This window comes from Petromyzon marinus, unplaced genomic scaffold (assembly GCF_048934315.1).
Source record: "Petromyzon marinus isolate PM22_M1 ecotype Great Lakes invasive population unplaced genomic scaffold, UKy_Petmar_22M1.pri1.0 PM_Scaffold_133, whole genome shotgun sequence".
NCBI classification, from domain to species: domain Eukaryota; kingdom Metazoa; phylum Chordata; class Hyperoartia; order Petromyzontiformes; family Petromyzontidae; genus Petromyzon; species Petromyzon marinus.
The window spans coordinates 10921-37004 of record NW_027423095.1 but is presented as its reverse complement, the minus strand read 5'-3'; the positions used below and the strand labels follow the sequence as shown (position 1 = coordinate 37004).

The window sequence follows — 26084 nt, the reverse complement described above, 5'->3', positions numbered from 1 at the left end:
GTCAAAAGCATAACGTCAACAACATAACGTCAATAACATAACGTCAACAACATAACGTCAATAGCATAACGTCAATAACACAACATAACGTCAATAACACAACAACATAACGTCAACAACATAACGTCAATAACATAACGTCAACAACATAACGTCAATAGCATAACGTCAATAACACAACATAACGTCAATAACATAACGTCAATAACATAACGTCAACAACATAACGTCAATAACATAACGTCAACAACATAACGTCAATAACATAACGTCAATAGCATAACGTCAATAACACAACATAACGTCAATAACATAACGTCAATAACATAACGTCAACAACATAACGTCAATAACATAACGTCAACAACATAACGTCAATAACATAACGTCAACAACATAACGTCAATAACGTCTTCATTCTGCTTCGCGGTTCACAGCATACAGAAGAAGTGCATCCGACAGCCACGACTCTACTGACGCCACCCACTCTCACCACTCTCACCAACCCGCACTGAGCAGGCGAGGTGAAGTATGGTCAAGTTAATAAACCCCACGGGGTGTGCAGAGGCCCTCGTCCAGCAGTGGACGCGTGGAGCACAAAGAGGAGGGGGTATGGGAGAGGAGGAGGAGCGGGCGCGACTTGTCCATCACCTGCCCCTTCTGGTAGACGACGTCTCCCCGCGACACGGCCATGGACGATGGCGCGAGCGAGCGAGCCCGCAAAGAGGCCCCCCAGGAGCTTTGAAACCTCGCAAGAGAAGCGCGCGACTGAAGGTGGTGGTGGTTGTTGTTGGCGGCGGTGGTGGTGGTGAAGCCAAGCCGGCCGGTTCCCTTACGTAACGAACACAGCAGCAGCAGCAAGGAGACACGCTGCTTTAGCTGGGTGTTGTTTATCGGAGCTTATCGAAGGCCGCCTCTCTCGCTGCCTCCGAGTGAAGGGAGCGCGCGCCCCATGTGCGCCCTGAACGCCGCCACCGCACACCTGCGACTCGCCGCCGGCGGCCATCTTACGCAAGGGAGGCGTCGCCCGCCGCTGTCAATGGGAAAGCCGGCGATGGGCGTCATCAACACGTCACCACTTCACCTCCCCCCTCCCCACGAAGAAACGGGACACGGGGATTGGGCCAAAGCGGGAAACTCTTCCCTGTGTAAGATGGCCGACAGGAACGCGTACACCGCGGCAGCGCTACGGACCCCGCCCCCTCCTCCCCGTCTCCCCCCCCCGCCATTATCCTCCACGCTACCGCTATAGGCGCTGCGCGAGACGCCGCGTGATAAAAATGTTTTATTATTAATCAGGGCGCAACCTCTGTCTGTGACGTAACAAACATAATTGTTGGGGGCGGTGTCAGCTGACGTCACTGGCAGGTATCGAATTTCTAACCACGTCACATCCGCGCGTCCATCCGCGCGTCACATCCGCGCGTCACATCCGGCGATGACGTTGCAATCATCACAGGCTAAATACACGTGACGCTCGCACGTGACGCTCACACTCCAACTGGCTCCTCGCTGGCAACACGCGTGGTCAAGATGTTGCTGCTGCATGGGGTCAAGGCGTTTGTCATGTTGACCTTGATTCACATTACCGGATTGGTCGATTATAAAGGAGACAGTGCCAACTACCCGACCCCGACTCCATTGTGCACAAAGCCCTACATAGACCCGCTGCCATGCGTTGTGTCACGGCTGATGGGCATTGCGATAGTGATGATGGCTGTGATCCAGATATTCCTGTGGCGTCGTTGGAGCTGTAACCTATCCGACGCCGAGCGTTACAGCGCCATGCTGTGCGAGGACAACGTGAAGCTGCGTCAAAGAACAAGCACGGTGGAAGACGACAACGCCACCCTGAGGGTGAGGGAGGCGGCGACGCGTAAGGACAATGAGGCGTTGCGTCGAGAGATGCTGCTTCAGGAGAGGGCGATGGTGCTGCATCCACAGATGCTGCATGAGGAGAGCCGGCTCGTAGAGAAGGAAAATCAACGGCTGCGTCATGAGAACGAGAAGCTGATTCGCGCCGCAGCCGTCAACGTCAGCACCTCCACCAATGTCACGGACACTCCCAACGCCGCGAACGCCAACACCAACAACCCCATCACCACGACGCCAACACCGCCGCCACTAATGCCATTGCCAAGACGAATCAACTTTCATTTTTATGGCTCAGAAACCTCTTTCATTCAACTATTTCATTTTAAAAGTTAAAAAGCCCGAATTAAAACATCACACAAAGGCAAAAGACAAAGAACCCCCGCATAGCCTTCACAGACTGTTTGGACATGGGCTGTTAGCAAGGACGTATAACCTACACGACCACTCCTCACACAAAGACAAAGATCCCCCGTTTTGCCTTAACAGACTGTAGGGGCAAGTGCTGTTAGCGAGCACCTATGAAGGCCGAAATGGTACACGAGTGGGTGGGTGGCCAGGACCACGCCCGACTGCCTTTGTCTCCCCAGTGGCGATGTTTACACCGCACCAGGTACTCATTTGAGGATGAGTCGACCTAGGGGAGGCCCGGGACCGGTTCAGATAATCGTCACTGGTGTTGGCCGTGAGCGGGAATTGAACCCGGGTCGCCAGGTTCATAGCGCAGCGCGCTAACAGCTACACTACTGCTCACACACACATGGACACACACACGCAAGTGCCTGACTTACTAATGGGTTCTGTTCCTGAAGACCCTTCATAAGTCGAATGGTTCGTAAGTCGGGACGCGATAATTTACTGTATTTAAATGCACATACCTGTAAGTGTTATAAAATGTGTTATGGTTAAACAAAAAAGGGAAGCATTGTTAGGCATAAAAATAACAATAATTGTACATTTGCCTGTAACACTGTAAAAAATATACTGTATGGGGAATACAACTCAAAATAAAGTTACGTGAAAATAAATGAATCCGATTTGTTTTCGTTCGCTTGAGTCTAGTCACGTGGTAACACTGGTGGTATTGTGAGTAATGTATCACGTGGTAACACTGTGGGGGTATTGTGAGTAATGTATCACGTGGTAACACTGGGGGTGTATTGTGAGTAATGTATCACGTGGTAACACTGTGGGGGTATTGTGAGTAATGCATAACGTGGTAACACCTTGGGGGTATTGTGAGTAATGCATCACGTGGTAACACCGTGGGGGTATTGTGAGTAATGCATCACGTGGTAACACTGTGGGGGGCATTAACTCACTACTTATACCGTAAGGTCGATTTTGTCAATTCGGGAACGGAATGACATCGCGAGCTGAAAATAGTCGCGTTGACTTAGAAATTCCAGACAGCATAAGCTGTGTAAATTTCATGACGCCAGAGCTCAGCGTTCGAGAGTTTTTGCTGCTTCACAAAGATGCATTTTCTGCTTTATAATTAAGATTCTTTGGGTCTTTCGGTAAAGCCACGTAGATAGGTTAAAAGAAAATAACCTAAACTACGACGTTTCGTTCGCAACACAAGCGATCGTCATCAGGAGGAATAAAATAGGGTGAAAGCTGCTGAGGCAGACTGTTTTAAAGGTTTAAAATGGGTGTAGCCCAAGGGTCATAAACGAAGTTGGCTGAGCTAGTGATGTTAATGTGAGAAGTTAGCATGTTAATGTCAGATCGCAGAGCCGCGTCCACGTTGAGGGCGGCGCGCGGAGGTGGCTGTGTTGGTGTGAAAAATTGTAACCTGTTAATGTAAAATCGGAGAAGCGAAGCCACGGGGAAAATAAAAACTAACATTGGAAGGTGGCAGGATGGGAACAGAGCCAGTTATGACTTAAACTGGTTGATAACGACTTTTGTCAATGACTGTGTACATCGTTTCCTCAAACTCGGATAACCAAATCTTGAACCTAAAGCTTTCGTGACTGCAGGAATTCATATTCATAAAACCACGTAGATAGAACAAATAATAAAAATAACAATATTTTAATGTTATATCTACGTGGCTTTACCGAAAGACCCAAATAATAGGATAACTAACCTTCAATTCAAGATTTAACTTCCGTAGAATGAACGGCACACGATGTTATGCACGCAAAATGTCGCAGCCTGGTTCACTGCGGTTGTGCATTACGTGGGATGCTGCGACTCATTACTGTACAATCTAGATTTGAAGCAGTTGTTTCTTGCTGTGGTTGTTCCACCTGATGACGGACACTTGTGTTGCGCCCGAAACGTCGTGATTTAAGTTATTTTATACCTACGTGGCTTGACCGAAAGAACCAAAAAGAGCCATTACTGTACATGGCTGAGCCTTCAGTGCATCGCAAGTTGTTACTGGCCAGCATGACAAATGAGTTAAATAACCTCCACAATTCGTACAGCGTGGGCTCTAGACGGACATTAACTTAACACCAGTTCAACTTCCACTGGGTGAGGCTGGGGATGATTTCACAAGAAACGTGACACGAGATACAGCAACAAGTTGGCATGGGTATAAAAGTAACTTTATTTTCATTGTTGTTGTCATGGACAGAAACAAAAGACTTCCATAATTTCACTTGTTTCATAATTTCAGGTAAATGCGTAATTTAAAAAAAGACGAAATACACTGTAGAGCATGCACTAAAAAACTCCGCTGGAAAACCTCGAATTCGCAAATACTGTGCTGCGACACGCGAGGGTGCCGAGCCGACCCCAACACCGGCGCTCCCCAGCACGCGCTTCACAGTTTTAATCCCGGCCCAGGTGCTCCTCTTTTGTTTTCCTTCACCACGTGACAAAGGCAGCAGTGGGAAGTCAGCCAACTTTCAGTGTGAGAGCCGTCCACTCTGGAGGTGGTTTACGTAGGGATGTTCATCACCCACAGGATGCGTTATTGTGCAGTGTAACCCAGAGGAGATGTGTGAACACCCAGACGTAGTCAAACTACTGCACGTGTTTCGATGACGGGCTCTCCTCACGACATCACGACTCTCAGCATCCATGCATGGGAACCACACGGCACGGGGAAAGCACCAGACGTGAGGGACATGGGGTGACCAAGTGTGGAGAGGGGTACATGGGGGTGAAGAGGAGGTACATAGTGGATGAGGGGAGGGGGGGGGGACAGGGGGTCTAGTGGCATTGCCCTGCATGACCTAACCCCCCCCTCACCGCAGCCACACAAGATGCGTTCCCTGAAACCATTATTTATTTTAGCGCCAATGCAACACTGCAAGAGAGTGGACTGCCTAACTTTGAAAGTGACGTGCATATCTGTACAGCACAAACCAAATTGGAGCCAACCAATAGCTCTCCGAGTGTTTTCTAGTTGTCATTTCCTGGAGAAGCTCCCAGCACGTGCTGCAAAAAAAATCATACCTCGCGCTGAATGCCACACGGCACAACATAGAGACACGTCGGAGAGCTATGGTGCACAACTACATAAACCTACGCGGTAGAATGGAGCCCATGTTCATGGGCGTGGAGGGGGCACGTGCGTGGCGTGGAGCAGTGGTGACTTCAGCCTCGGCCACATCGTATGGCGCAACAACACCATCGACTAGAACGACATGCATCCAACCGCCACCACACGCTCAATTCACTACCGCAGGTCACCATGACCACACAGCTATCGCCACCACTACAAGTCTACCGCGCAATCAACCACTACCAGTCAACTTCAGTTGACCGTTACACTACCGGAGTCGACCACTACCGCGGTCGACAGACGCCGCAGAGTTGTTCACTACCTGTCAACCACCGTCGCGGTCGACCACTACTTGACTGACAATGCAGACTAACAGCTCCCGCTGTTAACCAATACTGCAGTCTACCACTGCAGCCGATTGGTTACGCCGCAGTTGATCCCGACCACACAGTCGACCACTCCTACTCACTAAACACTGCACAGTTGACGCTGCCGGAATGCTCAACCGTGTGGTGTTGGTTAACTGTAGCAGTGGTCAACTGTGCAGTGTTGGTTGACAGTCGACTGTTCCCCTGTCAATCAACACTGCAGTTGACCGCTCCGGCACAGCCGACCTAATCTTGACCCAAGAATCGCCACGAGAAGGGCTCCTTATGGAATGAAGGCCCCGACATAAAAACACTGCTCCTCCTTACCAATGTAAATTTGTGTGTTTTTTATTTGTTCAAATTGTAAAAGCATCAAGAGGGGAAATATAAACAAAAAAATGAATGTGGTTTGTTTTTCAGAAACCTCCCTGTCACGTTTTGTGTGTTGGTTGGTAAATCCTCTAACAAAGCAGAAAACAATCTAATGATCTTTCACACTACAAATCTCTAGTAAAATGCTACACTGGCATGAGGCTATGAAATCGACTAACCTAAAACACGTTCTCTACCATAGAAAAAAAATTGTGAGCTGCCAGAGGGGAGTTCTCCTCTCTGCAAAGCCGGACTCACATCACCACGCACTGCCGGTCGCTCGCCTGAGGATCGCCCTGGACCAGACACACGGAGATGGAGCACACAAGGGTCAGGAAACACGAGTGTGGGCGAGTGTACGTGGGCATGCCGGTGAGTGCATGTAGAAGTGCATATGTATGTGCAAGAAGGCAAGTTGGTAATAAAAGTGTATCTGGGTGTGTGGGAATATGGGTGATGTGTGTGTGGGTTTCTGTTGGTGTATGCATGGGCACGCATGTGCATGAGTGTATGAGTGTGCAAGCATGTTCGGCGAACATGTGTGTGTAGTGGCGAGTGTGTGTGTAAGTGTGGTGTGCGCATGTGCAGGCATGTGGGTGAATGTGTGGGTATATGGGCATGTGGGGGAATAGTGGAACGGTTAGTGCGCTGCGCTACAAACTCAGCAACCAGAGTTCGATTCCCGCTCATGGCAAACACCAGTGACGATTATCTGAATCGTTCCTGGGCCTCCCCTAGGTTGACTCGGCTTCAAATAAGTACCTGGTACGGTGTGTAAACATCACCACTGGGGGAGACAAAGGCCGGGTGTGGTACTGGCCACCCACCCCCTCGTGTGCTGTGTTGGCCTTCATAAGTGCTTGCTGACAGAATTTGCCACGAAAGTCTGTTAAGGGTATACGGGGGATCTTTTCTCTTTGTATACGAGCATGTGAATGCAAATGTGTAAGTGAGAGAGTATAAAGGTGTGTGTACGTACACGTGGGTGCCTGTAGATGCCTGTAGATGAGAGAGTAAATAAGTGCGAGAGCAGAGGTCTAGGGAATTTTAAAAAGGACCTACATCTCTGCTTTATTGATCTGAGGCTGACCGATGCCTATTGGTCCACCATGTTACGTATATAAGTGATATGGTAACTGCTGCTTACTCTGAGGAGTTGGAAATGAACTACTGCAGCATGCCACTAAGAGGTGGGACCTGACCATCAGCCCAACGAAAAAAAAAGCAACCTGTCTGGGTATTTTAGGTCATTAAACCCTCCACCCCCTCAACTCCCCATGAGTGATGAGGCAGTTTTGGAGAGAGTGAATACGTTTGCGTACCTGGGCAGTGTACTCAAGACAACCTCCAGTTTGGCAGCGGAGGCCTCACTATCGTTTCACCAGCTGTGTAACACTGCGTGGAAGCTACCTGGCCTATCCCTCCATGCGAAGCTCCGAGTCTTCTCGGCCACAGTAATGTCCTCCCATCTCTATGATTGTGAAATGCGGAGCCCATTAAAGGAACATCTGCACCGGTTTTGAAACATGCCTATGATCCATCCTGAGTTTAACCAGACTGGATTGTGTGAGGAGCTCACAGACTCTTGAAAGATCTTGACATAACCCCATTAGTGAGCTCCTTTGGCAGCCACCACATGCCCAAGCAGCTTCTAAATAAAGACTCTGACTCTGTTTAGTCGGATAGAGGGGGCTAAGAGGGCACAGCATGGGTTAGGGAAGAGATGGGCTGATGTGGTACAGGAGGATGTGGACTGGTACCAGCGGTGTTAAGATCGGCCTTAGTGGAGGAAGCCCGTAAAGGACGCTTACTGGACAATTGGAGGCAGTTGCCCTCCAACAACAACAGAGTGCAGAGGGGTGCACCCACAACACTGCATTTTAGACAGCTGACACACAGTGAGGTGGCACAGTGGGAGCGCAGATAGCGCATATGTTAGTCAGTCAACTCATAACACCTGGGTCTGTCCCGTGACCTCCTGCCAGCGAGCCTTTGACACTTCACGTGGCCTCAGGGTGCACCTGGCCTGGTACAGGCGTTGTGGTGACATCACCGCCACTTAGTGGCAAACGACAGTTGTCGTTGTTATTGTACAAGTGTGTGTGTGCAGGCATGGAGGTGAGCGTGGGAGTGTTGTCCATCACGCACCTGCTGGTGGAAAAGCTCCTCCTCTCCCAGCTCTGCCTCATCCTCGTCGTCCTCGCCATCTCCCCCCAGCGCGGTGTCGGTGAGCACGCGACTCAAGTTCCTCACCGCCACCTCCTGCTCGCACATCCAGCACAAAGACCCCCCCCCCCCCCCATATCATGTTAAGAGACTGTAGGAGCAAGTGCTGTTAGCGTGTAGCACCTATGAAGCTATGAAGGCCAGCACTGTGGCATACTAGGGGGTGGGTGGCCAGCACCACACCCAGCCGCATTTGTCTCCTCAGTGGTGATGTTTTCACATCGCACCAGGTACTCATTTGAGGCTGAGACGACCTAGGGGAGGAGGCCCAGGACCAATTCAGATAATTGTCACTGGTGTCAGCCGTGAGCGGGAATCAAACTCGGGCCGCCAGGTTTGTAGCACAGCGCGCTAACCGCTCTCCATCCAGCACAAAGCCAGCAGTCACAACCACTCAGGGACAGACTCATTCACCTACCCAGACTTGTTACACACACACAGCCAGATTCACTACATTCACCCATCCGCACTCACCACACTCACCCAATTACAATGGCCACTCACCTACCCCGACTCATCACACTGACCCAAATTGCACTCACCGCACATTCACCCACGCAGGCTCACAAAACCCTCACCTGGCCGGATGAGTCATAAAGGCTGGTGAAGATCTGGTCTCCCGAGCCCCAGGTTGCCTGGCTCTTCCACAGCAAGTCCGTGGGCGGGTTGTGAGCCACGTGGGAGTCTGATGCCCACACCTGCCAGCCACAGCCACAACAGAAACTCCATCACCAATGACACAGGGGAACAACACCACGACAACCACAACCACCACCCTGCCCTTAACAGAGTGTTGGGGCAAGTACTGTTAGTGAGCACCTATGAAGGCTAGGATGGCATACGAGGTGGTCGGAGGCCAACACCATGCTCGGCTGCTTTTGTCTCCCCAGTGCTGATTTTACACCCCGCACAAAGTACTGTACTAATTTAAGGCTGAGTCAACCTCGAGGAGGCCCAGACCTGGCTCAGATAATCGTCACTGTCATTGGTCATGAGTGGGAATTGAACTCGGGTTGCTGGGTTTGTAGCGCAGTTTGCTAACCATGACACTACCAATCCCCCACAATGACAACAACCGCCGTCTCCCAATAAGTGACATCACCATGGTAATTGTGCCAAGTTAAGCGCACCTTAAGGCCATATGAATTGTCGAAGGATCATCGGCAGATGACGGGACAGATCCAGGTGCCAGGAGTTGACTGACCGAGATCACTGACAGATGCACCACCTATGTTCCCCACTGTGCCAACTTTCTGCCTGACGCCCCACTCATTGTGTTACTCTTCTGCCCTTCGTTGTTGTTGGAGGAAACTGCCTCCAACTGCCCAGTAGTGTCCTTCATGGGCCTCATCACAAAGGCCAATCTAGACACGTCTAGTACCAGTCATCGGCAAGTCCACTCAGCACCACATCCTGTTCCATATCAATCCATCTCTTCTCTACCCCTTGCGCCGTGCCCATTTAGCTCCTTCTATCCGGTCAAACCGAAGTTGCTCCCCACCACCACCACCACCTCTGTCTAAAAAACCACAATGGCCAAGCACCAGCACCATTACTACAATCACTTCAACCTCCCTCGATCACCAATGTCGCAAGGGCTCAAACACAACACTACCACCACCCTTCATCACTATTACCACCAACTGCTCCCTTCATCACCATCCACAGTGTGATTGATCTTGGTCACGGCCGTCATTTAGGCCAGTAGCACTGTAGTAGATAACACTGAAATGTGAAGACAACATCTTCATGCCCTGGTGAAGCACTGGAGGTGGTATGATTGCTAGTTCCAACAATGGTGAACTGTTTGTAAGGGCTTCGGTTATTATGGTGATGGTGACAGCTACTTATTACGGTTGTGTTATTTTTATTGTCCTACGGTTGGCTACATACGGCGCAAAAGAAGTTCAACGTACATACATAAGGGTTAAGGCCAGTGGCAGCACAATTGGCATGTTGGCTGCTTGGTTAGGGCTTGGGGATATGACTTATGGCTGGTTGGCCAGTTGATTACGGTAAATAGATACGACTGGTGCAAATGGTTTGGCGACTGCTTAGTTAGGATTAGACCTTGGGGATAGTTCTTGTGGCTGGATGGTTCGTGTTGTGGCACTTCACGAGCTACACTGCGTCGACGGCACCCGCACAGCGGTGCGTCTCTGTCCTGCGCCTTCCCCTCACCGTGACCGTGGCATTGGCCTTGAGGACAAATCGCGACGTGAACTTGTAAGAGATCTCGTCCTGCTCCCCCACCTTCCTCTTCAGCACCCACGCTCCCAGCGGCTGGTCCTAGTACACACACAGCACGCGTGTACTCACCCCCACACATGTACTCACTCGACAAGGCACACGTGTAAAAGTTGCAACGATGGCGAGTGCAGTGTTAGTCACGATTGCACTAATTATAATAATGGTCAATTATTAGTAAGGGTTTTGGTTATTATTGTGATAACAGCTATTTATTATGGTTAAAGCGAGTGCTTTTTATTACGTTGAGTGTGAACGCTGTTAATATTTTTGTGACGATGGCGAGTGATGGCAGCAAGTGGCGAGTGTGGTTTTGTTGAGAACGAGTGCTGTATTAACGATGAAGGCGAGTGCTCATTAACAAGAGTGTGATGCCATTGATGAAGAAGACTGTTGCATTGTTGCAATAGTGTTGGGTGTTGAGAGAGTGATGCTGCCGATGGAAGGCGAGCGTTCAAGGTGTCATGATGGTAACGATGGCGAGTTAAGCAGCGTGATTACGACGATGGCGAATATAACGGCGGCGAGCGTGTGTGCGTGCCCCGGGCCTCACCTGGGCCGAGGTGTTGCGGAGTCTCATGAAGCGGCCCTCTTGGTCAGCCTCGTCGATGGCCACGGGCCCCGAGGCGTGTGCGTGCTGGCTCACGCTGCTCGAGCTGCTTGCCTCGCGCTCCTCCACCTCCACGCGCTTGCGCTTCCCCCTCCCCGTGCGCACGCTGCTGCTGCGCGACGCCGACATGCGTGACACCGTGACCCGCGACGCCGGGCTTGGTGACAGCTTCAGCCTGCACGCAGTCACCACGGAGACACCACAGGGTTACCATAGAGACAGTACATTGACATCATGGAGACACCGTGACCCGTGACGCCGGGCTCGGAGACAGCTTCAACCTGCAAGCCATTACCACGGCAACACTACATAGTAACCATGAGCAATCATGACTTTACAACAGAGACACCACACCATTATCATAGCGACACCACGATGTTACCAGACACCATGGCAAAACCACGACATTACACTTGTACGTCAGTCCCATGCTGATATTTTTTTATACTTTTACAGATTCTGCAGTTTTGTAAGAATTAAGATCATGCAAGTACGGGACACAGAAAAAATACTGAATTAAGAAAAATTGTCAAATCATGGAGAGGGTGAATAATTACATCTCTATTGTAAACAGATCACCTGACTGCCAACCCATCACGTGACCTCACACGGCTGTCATGTGACTTCACTCTCAAATAGATACCACATCCTACCATAGGAACCAATATAATCATGTAACACCCATCAACTGATCCCACAAACTGGTCACGAAGCTACATTTGAATCCTGGATACGCGTTTGTATTTAGATGCCACGTAATTTATTATCATTATTATTATTATGTACACGCATACATGCGTGTACATTAACACGTTGGAATCAATTGAGACAACAGATTCCTTATAGCAAGAGAGATGTGGGAACAAGGGAGACATTAAAAGAGGGCGCGGAGCACAGGCAGCGTCAGCAGCTGTCATATTCACAGCTAACATTGTGTATCCATTAAGAGAACAAACTGGGCTCATTTGATAGCCTCTAACGGTGTGCAGTGATTACTGCAGTTTGTATAGTAGCATTCATTCGCCACTCTGTGGTGGTGCCTCTGCATCTACAGTGCACATTTAAAAAAAGAAAGTAGCAGGTAAATTGTATGCTCTAATGAGCTTTGAGGCAGTGCTCACTTCCTGTTTACAGCAGGGGAGAAAATTCTACATTCTCATGGTGGGGGCAAGTCTTTGCATAGGACAACCACTTGACTCCCCCACAATGTGGTACTCATTCTTATGGCCCCAGAGGGATGATGGGCTCAATCAACCAGTATTTGAACTCTCAACCCTTCCGATTCTGAGCTGCTTGCACTATTGCTGAACTAACTGGCCGGACAAAAAGCAAAAATTGTATTGAGTTGGTCAACGATGAAGATGATTATTTGATCCATAAAGGGGTTTTTTTGGGTTAGATCACGTAAATATAAATGTGTGATTAAACCCACCACAACCTGACGCAGCTGAATTTGTAACAGCTGCTTGCACTATTGCTGAACTAACTGGCCGGACAAAAAGCAAAAATTGTATTGAGTTGGTCAACGATGAAGATGATTATTTGATCCATAAAGGGGTTTTTTTGGGTTAGATCACGTAAATATAAATGTGTGATTAAACCCACCACAACCCGACGCAGCTGAATTTGTAACAAATTCGCACATTTCGTTTACGTGACAAACCTTACTAATTGGCTGTGTCAGGTTGTGGCGGGTTTAACGACAGATTTATATTTATGCGATCTAACCCAAAAATATTTTATTATGGATCATTTTGGTTGTAAAAGCTTATGCGTCAAAATTATAATTGAACTGTAACCCTGGTGTGAGCGATTCCCGTGTGTGTGGGTTGTAAAATGTTCATTTTCGATTATTAGACGGGGGGCAAGAAGCCACACCTCTCCTCCTCGCCCTCCAGCAGCTTGCGGTAGGCGGAGATCTCCATGTCGAGCGCCAGCTTCACGTCTAACAGCTCCTCGTACTCGTTGAGCTGCGCCTGCATCTGCTCGCGAAGCTCCGACATCTCGCGCTCACGCTCGGCCAGCGCACGCCGGTGGGAGTCACGTTCGTGGGCCAGGCTGTCCTCCAGATCCCGCACGCGCGACTCCAGCACAGAGGTCTGCATTGCGGTGGCACACACGCGGGCGCACGCGCAAAACGTGTGTTATTAGCACGCACGCCTTGGTTACCATGCCCACTCACTCGCTTTACCTGTCGAGGCATGGCGCTAGCGGTAGACTTGGGGTCAATGACAATTGGCATCGTGCGATTTGTAATGAATTGCAATGTCGTTGTAATTTCAGCTAACAATGCTGTTATATCTGTAATTAGAATCGACCCCTTGTCTATCGGCCTGTGTGTGCATATTAGGTGCGATAGCGAAGCCGTTAGCGCATGGCACTATGTACCCAGGGGCCTGAATTTGATTTCAGCTCGTGGTCAATATCACCGATTTTTATCCAAACCGGTCCTGAGTCTCACCTAGGTCACCTCAGACTTAAACAAGTACCTGGTGCAGTGTATAAACATCAGAACTGAGGCGATAAAGGTGGCCAGGTGTGGTTGCTGGTCATGCCATCCCCTCGTACACCGTTCCGCCCTTCATGGGCACTTGCCCCAAAAGCCTGTGTAGATTACACGGGGGATCTTTCAGTGCGTGTGTGTGTATATAAAAGTGTATATTGTGTGTGTGTGAGCACCTGTTTCTGTGCGTTGTTGAGTTGGCTCGTGAGAGTCTCCACACGGAGGGTCATCTCCGAGAGCTCCTCGCGTGCCCGGTTGGCACTGGAGCTGTTCTTCTCGGATGCTAAGCGTGCATTGTCAATCTGCACACACAGACACACACAGACAGTGAGACCATTTACAATAATTCACAGGACAAGCACATAACCAGGAGGTGCAGGGAAGGACAACAAACTTAAACAAGTGTAGTTTGTTGGTGGTCTCAAACATGGCACCAATAATTAGTAAAAAAAAATCCCTGAAAACATGTTTTTGCTTAAGTTGACTATATATTATAGATATATTGCAGCTATCAGACACTATTCTAAAGGCATCACTCTACCGCTCACAGGTGAGGCCATGCACCATAATGAGACCATGCAGGTCAGGCCGTGAAAACACAAATGACGCCGCTGCCCACAGCCCCTCACACCTTGGCACGGAAGTTGGTCTCCAGCTCTTGCTTGTAAGCGTTCACTTGATCGCCGTGCGCCTGCCTCAATTCCAGCAGCGCCTGTCCCAGCTTGCTCTCGTACTCCCGCTGGCGCCCCGAGTCCACCTCCACCATGCGCGTCTCGTGCTTCTTCCGCGTCTCGCGCACCTCCTGCGGCGGCACGGGGGCGCGCCACGAGCGTCACGGGGGCAAGGAGGGGAACTCCACCAACACGCTGCCGATATGCAACGACCGAAAACTTTCTTCTTCAGATTATTATTATCCTGTCGATTATCAAATTACTTTTCCAAAAGCACCTGCACAACATGCTCTCTCATCTTGCTCGTCTATTTTTACATTTTGATGGGTCCACCTTCCAAGAACAAACATGCAAAATGACAATGATGTTTCATCAATTACAACTGAAACAAGTAAAGCAGCATTCTATTTGGCTAAAAACTTGATTCGCCGATAAAAAAAATCTTGGCAGGATAATAATCTACGTACTCGTTTCTGCCTTAACAATTTTGTTGACTTGCACGAAACAGCATGAGCATAAGAGGGGGGGGGGGGCACAGGGAGAGTTGGAGCACACGCCGAGGGAGCGCACCTCCTCAAAGACGCTCTTGCGGAACTCTAGTTCCTCCTTGAGGCTCTGCGCGCGATTCTCCAGGTCTACACGCTGCAGGGTCTCCTCAGCCAGCTGCTTCTTGGTGGAGGCAAGGACTCCCTCCATCTGCACAGACGCACAACAAAGACCCACCATATAGCCTTGACAGACTTGCGGCAAGTGCTATTAGCGAGTAGCACCTATGAAGGCCGGCAAGGCACAGGAGGGGGTCGGTGGCCAGCACCATGCCCGCCCGTGTCACCCATGTGGAGATGTTTACACACCACAAAGGTGCACACACGCAGGCGTGCAACCCTTTCCCCTATCTCGCCATCACCATACTATTGCCATGCTTTCAGGGTCACAATTTAAGAACCGATTAGTTTACATTCTCGGTTTTCTGGTTTTAGTTCTCAATTTTTTGCTGTCTCATTTGTGCCGTTTTTTTGTTTGCAAAAGCCTTAATGTAATATTAGCATGCATCATGCAAATGCAATTCTGATTCAGGAAAAAAAACATTTTCAAAAGTGCACGCATCATGCGCAAAAGGAATTGATATCAATCTTTAAATCAACGTAGTGTTATATGCTTAATGTTTGGATATTACCCAGCACTTTGTAGGCAAAGGTTGATAGGGATCACAGATTTAAAATCACTAACCTGCTAGCCTGAGGTGGAAAAAAAGCAGGACAGCAAGTGGGTTTAAGCAGCCACTTATGTGTTATCTGCTCCTTCTCTATGGCTGTTAATGGGCCCTCAAATTTCTTCCCACAAGCGACACTCTCATTAGAAAAAGATTCACAGGGCAGGATCTTCCTTAAAAAGGCTTAAGACTATAGGGAAGCTTTTCTGGATTAATAAATGATATTATTTTACAGACGTCTATATAGTATGTCACATATGCAACTTGGTGGGGCCTGAGACACATTTATATAGTGTATGAGTGTTACACCATTCACAAATACTGCATTGAGTGTGGGCGGGTTAATTGATCAGGGTAGAAATGCGTGATGTTGTAAATTGTCAATGGCCAGATGTCTCAGCGGCACAGTGAGCGACTCACAATCGGAAGGTTGCGAGTTCTGATCCTGGTTGGGTGTGGATTCAGCCCATCATTCCTCTGGGGTGAGTAAAAGTGACCACTTTGTGGGGAAGTCAATAGTGATTGTTCTATGGATAGATGTGCCTCCATCATGGGAATTTGGAATTTCCACCAGTGGCTCAAGAGTTGTGAACTGGAGTTAAACACCAATGCCTCAAAACTCATGAGCAGGAAAACGCTTTGAACTATCAACTTTAACTGCTTCAAGGCAACACAGCTATAATTCCACAATTGTGTAATCACCAGCAATCAAACAACGGACACTGCACTGCATTCCCAGATGTGAAGGCCGTAGCAGCTGCATTAACACCCACTGTATTTCCCTCATCAACCAAAATGCCCTCCATCCTGGAATCTCAGCATCCAGCTTAAACCTCGGCTCTAACGTCATTTCATTTCCTACGAAAACCCAGTCCCCCCTGCCCCCCCCGAATGACCCCGTGAGGTTTTACAGACACTGCCCACAACCCCTTTTGGCTAACGCCTCCCGTGTGGCTGGGTCTGGTTACATCTGGAACGACTGGAATTTTTGGGGTTTTTTCTCATTTCCTGCCAGTGTTGTCACTGCAGCAGCCCTGCCGGGCCCAGTTAGGACCCACCTTGGCGAGCTGGGCTTTGATCTCATTGAACTCGGACTGCAAGCTCTTATTGTCAGACAGCGCGGACCCCAGCGCCACCTCCTTGGCCCCAAGCTGCGCGTCCAGGTCACGAGCCCGAGCTTGAACAGTCGCGAAATCATGCTCACGCTTTGATAGCCTGAAGGATCACACGCCACACAACATGCACATCATGCACACCGCCAACCCGACACACACCACCACACCACGCACGATACACAACCCCCACCATTACACCGCACGTACAATAAGTACAAAACACACTGCGAACCATTAATGACCACCTCCACACCGTACTGGATATACATCCACCACCTTATACACACACTACAGTACCACACCACATACACTGCCTACACACATACACCAACTAACACATACAACACACCACATCCATATGCCATCATCACGTATACACACCACACACCATGCAGAGCTCCATACATTGAACACACACCATGAAACACATACTCAAGACAAACAAATCACACACATCCTGTTCAGCACACAGTTTACCATATACAAACCACACAAACCCTGAACACCATTCAAATTACATCAAATATACAACACACACAACATGCATGCACCACTCTTTCCCCATGTAGAAATGTGAATGACCTGTGGGGTCTGCTGCTCTGCATAAGACATGAAGATGGGATGATGTCACAAGCTGTAACTATAAGCAAAGTGGGTGCAGCTGGGAAACTAACCCAGGCACATTGAGCTATAGCTCAGTGGTCAATTGCATAACGGTTCCTTAAATGAAATTTCCCCTTTTCACAAAATTCGTAATGATTTGCAAGGCAAACTTAGGAGAAATATTCCTTAAAATGGTTAATGCAACCGATCACAGAACTAAATCAACGACTCGGTACCCAGCAACTGCCATGAAAACCCAAAACAAAACAAATACGAATTTGTTTGTGCTGCTCGCCTGGGTTTCACTCTGCGGTACAGAGTTCCCGGCGAGTCTGAGTCACGTCCAGGTACCACAGCCACACCCAGGCACGAGGGCTCACCCTGTGCGAGTGGCAGCAGACACAACATGGACACGGTGCCGGGCAGGAGCACGAGCTCAAAGGGACTCAACGAGACTACAGCGACTCAACACAACAGAAACTTGCACAGGTGGATCTTTCACAATGAAACACTCCTCCACAATTCATACCGCGTCTCTGACGATGACGCACACAACTCCCTAATCAGGGCATATTTACGAATGCGTATGTGGAAGCCGGGTGGGGTAATGGGGAAGATTGTGGCTCTGTGGTCAGTTAACTTCCGTTAGCGCGTACGGCGGAGACCAGAGCAGGATGCTTATTCACACCACAGCCGCCTATCGCTCACACCGCACGCTTGGAAAAAACCAAAAAGGGCGCGGTTCATTGCTCAAACTGCACAGGAGCTTTCGAGGAATAGAATACAACGTTTTTTAAGGTAGAGAGAGTTTGCTGCAGCCAACAGCAAGACAAATTATCAATAAATTAGGAAGTTAAAACTTTCAGCCTGCTTTGTGAAGCGAGCCAACGGTTTGGCATGGCGGCGCAGTCAGGCAGAACGGATGGGGGCAGTGGAAGGGAGGGAAAACCCCGCACGGGCACGCCCTGTTGAAGGCAGCACCCCACCCCCCACTCGCCTCCAGGCGACTTTCAAAACTGACCAATCACAGCGAGCCGTACTCTGGGCTCATTTGTTAGAGATACAACAACCAACAAAGCTATCGTGGCAAGAGAGGCCGCTTCTTCTAGCACACGGCCAGTGCAGCACATTCTTGACATAGCTCGCATTGCCAGCACCAAGCAGCCAAGCACCCAGTGTGTATGTTCCTGGAGAACCCACCAAAGCTGCACTTATGACATTCGCAACGGGTACTTAAATTACACAAGCCACAAACAATGTATAAAGGTCCCTCATTTGGCCTCACTAACTGAATAAGTGTTGTCAGAGAGCACCTATTAAGGCTAGCATGACACAGGCAAGAGACCATGCCGTTTTTCTACCCATTACCAAAATGTAGACATTATACTCCCTTCTCATTTTATGCCATGTCCTATTAACTATTTATTATTTACTAGGTAAGGCCCACTGAACTATTATAGCTCTTTTTCAGAAGCGACCTGGTCACAAATGACAGCTCAAGTGGCTTATCATGTGGAAATTTAAAGCAGAAAATGTTAACTATAAATGTGGATGGACCCGGAGAAAAATCCATACAACCTAAGGAAAAACATGCAAACTCCAAATATACAGCAAGAGTCAGGGTCTGGATCGAACCCATGACCTCCTGTATACCAGGTGAGGGGAGTTAACATCTAGCCATTATGGCGCCCATGTCCGCTTAGAAGACACCCAAGACAGGTTCAAATACCACTTTCGTGTTTGGCAAGGAAACGAAACTGGGATCGTAAAGCAGCGGGTTGAGACATTATGCAACCAAACGCACTATTGAATATGTAGTCAATACAAAGTCCAGCAACGGGGGAGGGGGGTTGTGCTTCAGGAATATAGCTGCCAAAGACGAAACGCTGGGGCTGTAAAATGTGTGGCTCCACCACCTCACACACATGCGCACTCTATCTTACTGTCTCCCATCACTGCCATGTTCAACACTCTCACGCTCTCCCTCACAAACATGGAGGTGCAGAGGAAGCCATTGGCACAAATCAGGTGACGATAACTAAGCTTTGGAAGTCCAAGACATGGGGAAAACACAGCCCCCGCCTGGCTCCCCATAAGCTCCTTTACAGGCTCAGTGCAGACTGGACTAATGAGTGACGCCCCACAGGTGGCGAGGTCAACAGCTGCTGCGCTCGCCCCACAAAGCGTTGCCTATGGCTGCATTAGCGCAGCTGTTCCACCCCTCGACAGCAAAACTATCGCTGACAGCCCACAACCGCACCGCATGGATGCACCCACGCCCCAGGTGTCATGGCCTGGTGTTGGGGGTACTGCATATTCCATCACCTGCCTGCTCGCTCCTCCTGCACACGTGTCGGCCGTCAGTCACAAATCCCCATAAAAAACTACCCGCCAACATTGGAAAGACAAACACGCGCGTGTGGACGGGGGGGGGAGTTCCATCTCCCGCACCAAACTTGGACAGAGCTGCTTTGTCTTGAGGTTCTGGTATTTTTATTTCGGTCTCTTTTCTCGTGCTTGATTGGCACGAAGTTGTTTTGTCACCAAGAGGCCCCAAGCCGTATCCCTGAGCTTTATGGGTTTCCACTGGATCACACAGCACAATACCTCCCAACGCTACGGCCACCCTTCACGCGTGGACAGAGGTGCGATCTCGTAGAATTGCTCGGGACGTACCGAGAAAGCTACGCCGCTCTGTAGCCCGAGCACTACCTACAACAACTGCTGCTATATCATGGGACCTCCTTTGCCAGTACTAAAATATGAGAATAGGTTTTCCCCTTTTTTCTGGCAACAAAACAGCTGTTGAGATGTTAAAACACCAAACTGAAACCTTTTACAAGGAATCATGTCTGCATTAACCACAATACTTGTGGTCAGAATGCAAACAAAAAACGTTGATAATATATGCATCGTCTTTGAAACTGATTGGTCTACACCAGAGACAGCTGTCTTTTGAGCCGAGTCTCAAAACAGTGTTAGGTCAGAGGACGCTGTACGCCTTTTGGCGGCGTCCTCTGGTCTAACACCATTTTGAGACTAGGCTCAAAAGAAAGCTGTCTGGTGTGGACCAATCAATTTCAAATACAATGCATACATTACTCTTTGGTTCATTCGGTAAAGTCACGTAGGTAGAAAAAATATATCACGACGTTTCGATTGCCACACAAGCAATCGTCTTTAGGTTCTAACAGTTGTGTGAAAACTCTCCTCGAAGAGGCGGTTCAATCTTTACCGAAAGAAGCAAAGAGTATGGATTCATGAAAGCCTCAAATCAAGATTGAACCGCCTCTACAGGGAGGGTTTTCACACAGCTGTTAGAACCTGAAGACGATTGCTTCTGTGGCAATCGAAACGTCGCGATCTATTATTTTTTCTACCTACGTGACTTTACCGAAAGAGTACGGATTCCTGCAGTCACGAAAGCCTCAAATCAAGATTGAATGCATTTATTACAAGAGTATGTTTTTGTTTGCATTCTGACCACAAGTATTGTGGTTAATGCAGACATAATTCCTTGTAAAAGGTTTCAGTTTGGTGTGGGAAAACCAACGGTGTTATATAACCTGACACCTGACGCATCAACTTTACGTGACTCGGACAAACCCATGTAAGTGGGAAACAAGTCACAGGTAGCAATAGCCCTCGGGCACCAGCCGCACGTGAGAACCGAAAGCACGCAGACATAAACCGCAAATTGTGCGCACGCGCCAGTGCGTGCCGGCACCTGGGGCACTCCTCTCAACACACTCCGTGCACTGCGGATCTGAGCAGCCGTAATCCCACCAGTGCAGCACGCACTATCGTCAGCTGCTCTGTGAGGCCCGTGTGGTGGATACATCTACAAGGGCGGTGCGTGATGTAATACGGTGCGGCGCGGTATGTATGGTGATGTGGCGTGATGAAGCGTGTTGCGCAGCGTTGGCTTACGGTACAAAGTAACACGTGTAGTATGTCGTACCATGGTATGTTGTATTGCAGTGTGTGGTCTATCGTGGTGTAACAGAGTGTTATATAGTGTGGATTGTGCGATGTATCCTGTTGTCCCAGTGTGCTGTGCCAGTGTCGTGTGATGTATCATGTACGATGGTGATCTATTGTGGTGTACTGTGACGTATTGTGTACTGTCGCTCGGTGGCACGCAACACGGTATATTTCTAATGTACCGTATCATCTATCGTGCCGTGCCGGTGTGCTGGCGCACTCACGTGGCGTGCAAGTCCTCGTATTCGGCGCGGTACTTCCCAGCCTCGATCTGCAGGCGAGCACGCTCCCGCGCCGTGTCGTCCAGCAGCGCACGCGCGTCGGCAAGCTCCTGCTCGTAGGCGGAGCGCACGCCGCTCACCTCACGCGTGACCACTTGCTCGCTCTGCGACACTTGCATCAGCAAGCGGCTGTTCTCCTGCTCCAGCGAACGAACCTGAGCAAGACGCGACACCTTCGTTTACGACCAAACAACAGCAGCATACGTTCCTACGGTGTATAAATACAACCGTATCTCTACCTCTGTGATGTCGGCTTCCACGGAATGCTCTTTAACACAAAGCGTTGAAATGCTCTGAATGGTTACTTCGCCTCATGACATGCCGCCAATAGCAAAATCAGATGAAACTGGAGAAAAACCAAAATGAAACTGCATTTTCTTGGTTATTTCGGTAAAGACACGTAGAATGGAAACAAAGTAATAAAAATAAAACATAATAAAATAAAATTCTCACGACGTTTCGGCCACAACACAAGTAGCCTTCTCCAGGTGAAGGAACAGAACTGTCGGGACGACAGCGCTTCAATGAACGCTGCTAAGATTCGCAGTCTTTTAAGCTAGGTGAGAGAAGTAAAGCGCCTTGACAAAGGAGTTTACATATCAAACAGGAGAATTTAGCATTGAAATAGCTGAGGGATTCGCTTGTGACTGGTCACAGAAATGGCTATGTTAAAGTCAAAGTTTACATATCAACAGAGGCATTTAGTATATGGACGCTAAAGGACTGCAACTACCCAACTATCATACAGTAAACCGATGTGAAAAAAACCTAAGTGTAAACTACATCAATATAATAAATGTACTCAATATATTCTTCAATAAGCCGAGCCATTAACACAAAGCAACTGGGTATACACTACACTATGAAATGAATACCATATAGTAAACCAATAAAAAACTAAAATATAAACTACATCAATGTTATCAATAAACTATATACTCTCCAATCAGCTGAAACTGCATTCCAAGACGTTTTAGAAAAAAGACGAACTAAATTTAGCCTTTAATTGCAAAAGACAACTTTTGAGAAGGAAAAATAACAAATAACCATTGTTTTTTTGGAGCCAAGCTGGACTGAGCATGGTTAGTACTTGGATGAGAATATCTGGATATATGACGTTTGGCCTGCGAGACAGCCAGGAAATGGGCAGGACACCGATGGTGGAGCTTTCTGCATCACTCCCTCGTTTACATGTGGTTTCCCTCACTTGCCACTCATTTAAGGGAACTGGTCAAACATCACCAATACAAGTGTCCTGAGACTCAGTGAGGCTTTGCTGGTTCAAGGGCATTTTTATTGAGAGGTCACATTTCGCAGGGAAGCCTCGATGTGAACACAAGTATTTTAACATCCGCTCAGTCAACCGAGTTGCTTTTGGAGTTTTGACTTAGATGCATAGCCCAGCATAGATGCATAGCCCAGCATAGATGCATAGCCCAGCATAGATGCATAGCCCAGCATAGATGCATAGCCCAGCATAGATGCATAGCCCAGCATAGATGCATAGCCCAGCATAGATGCATAGCCCAGCATAGATGCATAGCCCAGCATAGATGCATAGCCCAGCATAGATGCATAGCCCAGCATAGATGCATAGCCCAGCATAGATGCATAGCCCAGCATATCAGAAATCCGGACTAGCAGCAAGTCAGGGAGCGCAGTGATCAGCTTTATACACATGTGATCTTCTTCCCTTCGTGTTTTGCATAAGTGTAAAGTGATTTTTCCTTTTCACGTGGGGTGTTTTATGTGACCAGTCACAGGAGACTTACATTTATAGTGCAAGAAGTCCTAGCTTAATGGCAGCAGGAAATGTTGTAAATTCTGTTGTCCTACGCCTTACGGACACTTCAGAACTAGTAAGCCATGGGCCAGTGTGCCATTTAGTACCAACTGAGCCATCAAAACACAAATACTCGATCATTAGCCATGATCAATCCACTGTTGGATGGAGGCCTCCTCCGAAGCCACCACCACCATCCCCGCAACGTTCCCACCATATACTTAATATGGCCAAAAAGAGCTTTTCGTGACAACTCAATCAAAATGGTTATTACATAATCCACTTGCAATGTCCATATGAAGATCTTACCACGAAAGTGTATTCCGCCTCTCGTGACATTGGTGTGTACGCGTGTTATGCCCGCTCTGTGCTCACGGCGTCTCTGCGGATCTCCGGTTGAGCATCGCCCTCGTCTCAAACGAGACACAAGAGAGCTGCTGTGTTCTAAACCCGTGACGCCGCAATTACATAGACATCCCGTTTATAGCTTCAGCTCTGGGCATAGCGCATCCACGCGATGCGCGGGGGGAGTCTTGAGTTGATGGGAAATTTTCTTGACACAAATTCTGGTTGCATAGGCACCATCATCATCATAATTAGTTTTCAGTTCAGTTTTCATTTATTAGGTATAACCCTGCGAGTCTCTGGAGAAACCCGTCCGTACGGGTACCATGAGGTGGGGGACCACGTGGACGCGAGCGACACGCGAGGACCCTTACAAGGAGACGCCTGAGGGAATGCGGTCACTGACCCCCAGGAGCGGGCGGGAGAAAGCCGCGCCTCACCAAGTAACCCGCCACCCCTGAATTAATCCCCTCACCAACTCATTCAACCTCCTCAAAGACAAACAAAGCACTCGACTCCCCGTACCAATACTGTACACACAAAACCACTTTACACCCCCCCCCCCTAAATTCAATACTCACCAACCCATTCACGCCCTCACGGACTAACCACCAGCACTCTTACGTGTTAACTAAACAATTCACTCACCCCCTTAACCAATACACATAAAACCATTTCACACCCTCACCCAATCGCCTACTCACTCACCAACCCATTCACTCCCTCACAGACTAACTCACCACTCACCCTATCCACCGTAACTTTTTCGTGTTAAACACCCGACCACGAGAATCACACTCACACCTCCAAACCACTCATCCACGCCCTCATTGACTCCCACACGCAACCACTCATTCACATTTATCACCACCGCCGCCACTACTACCCCAATCATTGTACTATCATTTTTTTTACATTTCGGTTGCATAAATGTGCAGCCATGTCTCGCACAGCGCGCTCACTCGCACGTGGCTTAACAACACGAGGCATTGATACACACACACACGAGGAACAGCGAAACACGATGAAGATGTCACAGTAGACACCGACACCAGATGACACACACACAAGATACGCGAGGTTGTGTCCGCGAGGTTGTGACCGCGTGTCAGTGAGAGTCCATAACGGGCGTAGCACGTGGGGGGAGGAGACGCGGCCGGTTTCCCTCCTCCTCCACCACCACCATATGGACACCGCCACGAATGGCGATGCTGATGAGTCCAACGATGTTGATCGCTGCTGCTCATTATGTTGGCGATGTTGATGTTTAAGAATGCTGCCGGTGATTATTCTGCCGGTGATAATTGAGCTAATTTTGCTATTTCTGCTAATACGACGGCGATTATTCTATTGCCCATGCCCCCCCCCATCCCTCCCCCAATGAAGATGTTGATAATACTAACGACGACGTAGAGCCCTTTTGTTAATTACATTAGATACCTTAACCCCCCCCCATCTTCCTCCCACCGAGGCGGCGTCGTGGCCCTGCCGCTGCTGCCGGGTGGTGGTGGCGGTTGGTGGACCCGGCACGACCGGGGAGATAAAACCACGACTCTGCCTCACGCTACCAGATTACCACCCGCCTCTCGCAACGCGACAAACGCGGTGGCGGCGTTAGCGACTCGTTACCTTGTCGATGTAGATGGCGAGGCGATCGTTGAGGTTAATCAGATCGTCCTTCTCCCGTTGCCGCGAGAGCCGCGTCGGGCTCAGGGGCGACGCCAGTGACGAGCGTCCCGCGCCGCGGGGCCCGATCGGCGTGGCCGAGGCGGACGACATCTCTGCTGCTGCTGCTCCACAAGATTCCTTGTAAACTCACTCTCGTCAAATCCTCCTCAAGTGAAGACAACAACACCGCCGCCGCTGCTGCTGCTGCTTTGTGAGGGACGCGACCGTTCCTCCTCCGACAACGACTTGAGGGCGGCGCGAGGGGAGGGGGAGGCCGCGAGGGGGCGGGGGGGGCGGAGAGTGACGTCACCGAGCGCGCGCGCCCGGCACCGCAGGCAAGATGGAGGACCGCACGTGACCGCGCGCCGGCCAATGGGGAGAGCGAGCAACGCGCGCCGTCTCTTGCTTCCCGCGCTTTTTTTTGTTTGTGTGCATAAATTAATTAATTAACAGGGTAGCGGTATTGCACAAACAACACACAAACAACGCCCGCGACCTCCACACCGTTCGCAACAACACTGCCCCTCTAAAGAATAAAACACGATGCAGGCAAACGTTTCGGGTAATAGCTCTTTTATTAATTGCAGCGAATGAAAGAGAAAAAAATCGTCTAATTTTCCCCGCACCCCTCCTCGTCAGCGCGAGCAAAGTCATCTCGCATTTTGCGAATGTGGCGGGGGGGGGGCGGTAACACTGCGCTTGCTCAAAGTTATTTTCTAAAATGCTGCGAATGGAGAAGACTCGAACCGCGCGCGTT

General features: G+C 49.3%; 1 protein-coding gene across 1 annotated transcript; it reads right to left on the bottom strand.

The window, feature by feature from the left end:
* Nucleotides 1-4416: 4416 nt before the first annotated feature.
* On the bottom strand, nucleotides 4417-25617 carry LOC142922651 (lamin-B1-like). Its single transcript, XM_076063483.1, has 12 exons — nucleotides 25289-25617; nucleotides 21475-21686; nucleotides 16607-16763; nucleotides 14906-15031; nucleotides 14296-14466; nucleotides 13841-13966; nucleotides 13040-13260; nucleotides 11105-11336; nucleotides 10486-10593; nucleotides 8883-9002; nucleotides 8227-8340; nucleotides 4417-6374 (listed from the first exon to the last, which is right to left on the bottom strand). The coding sequence occupies exons 1-12, from the start codon at nucleotides 25436-25438 to the stop codon at nucleotides 6333-6335; spliced, it is 1779 nt and encodes a 592-aa protein (XP_075919598.1). The 5' UTR covers nucleotides 25439-25617; the 3' UTR covers nucleotides 4417-6332.
* Between the last annotated feature and the right edge of the window lie 467 nt (nucleotides 25618-26084).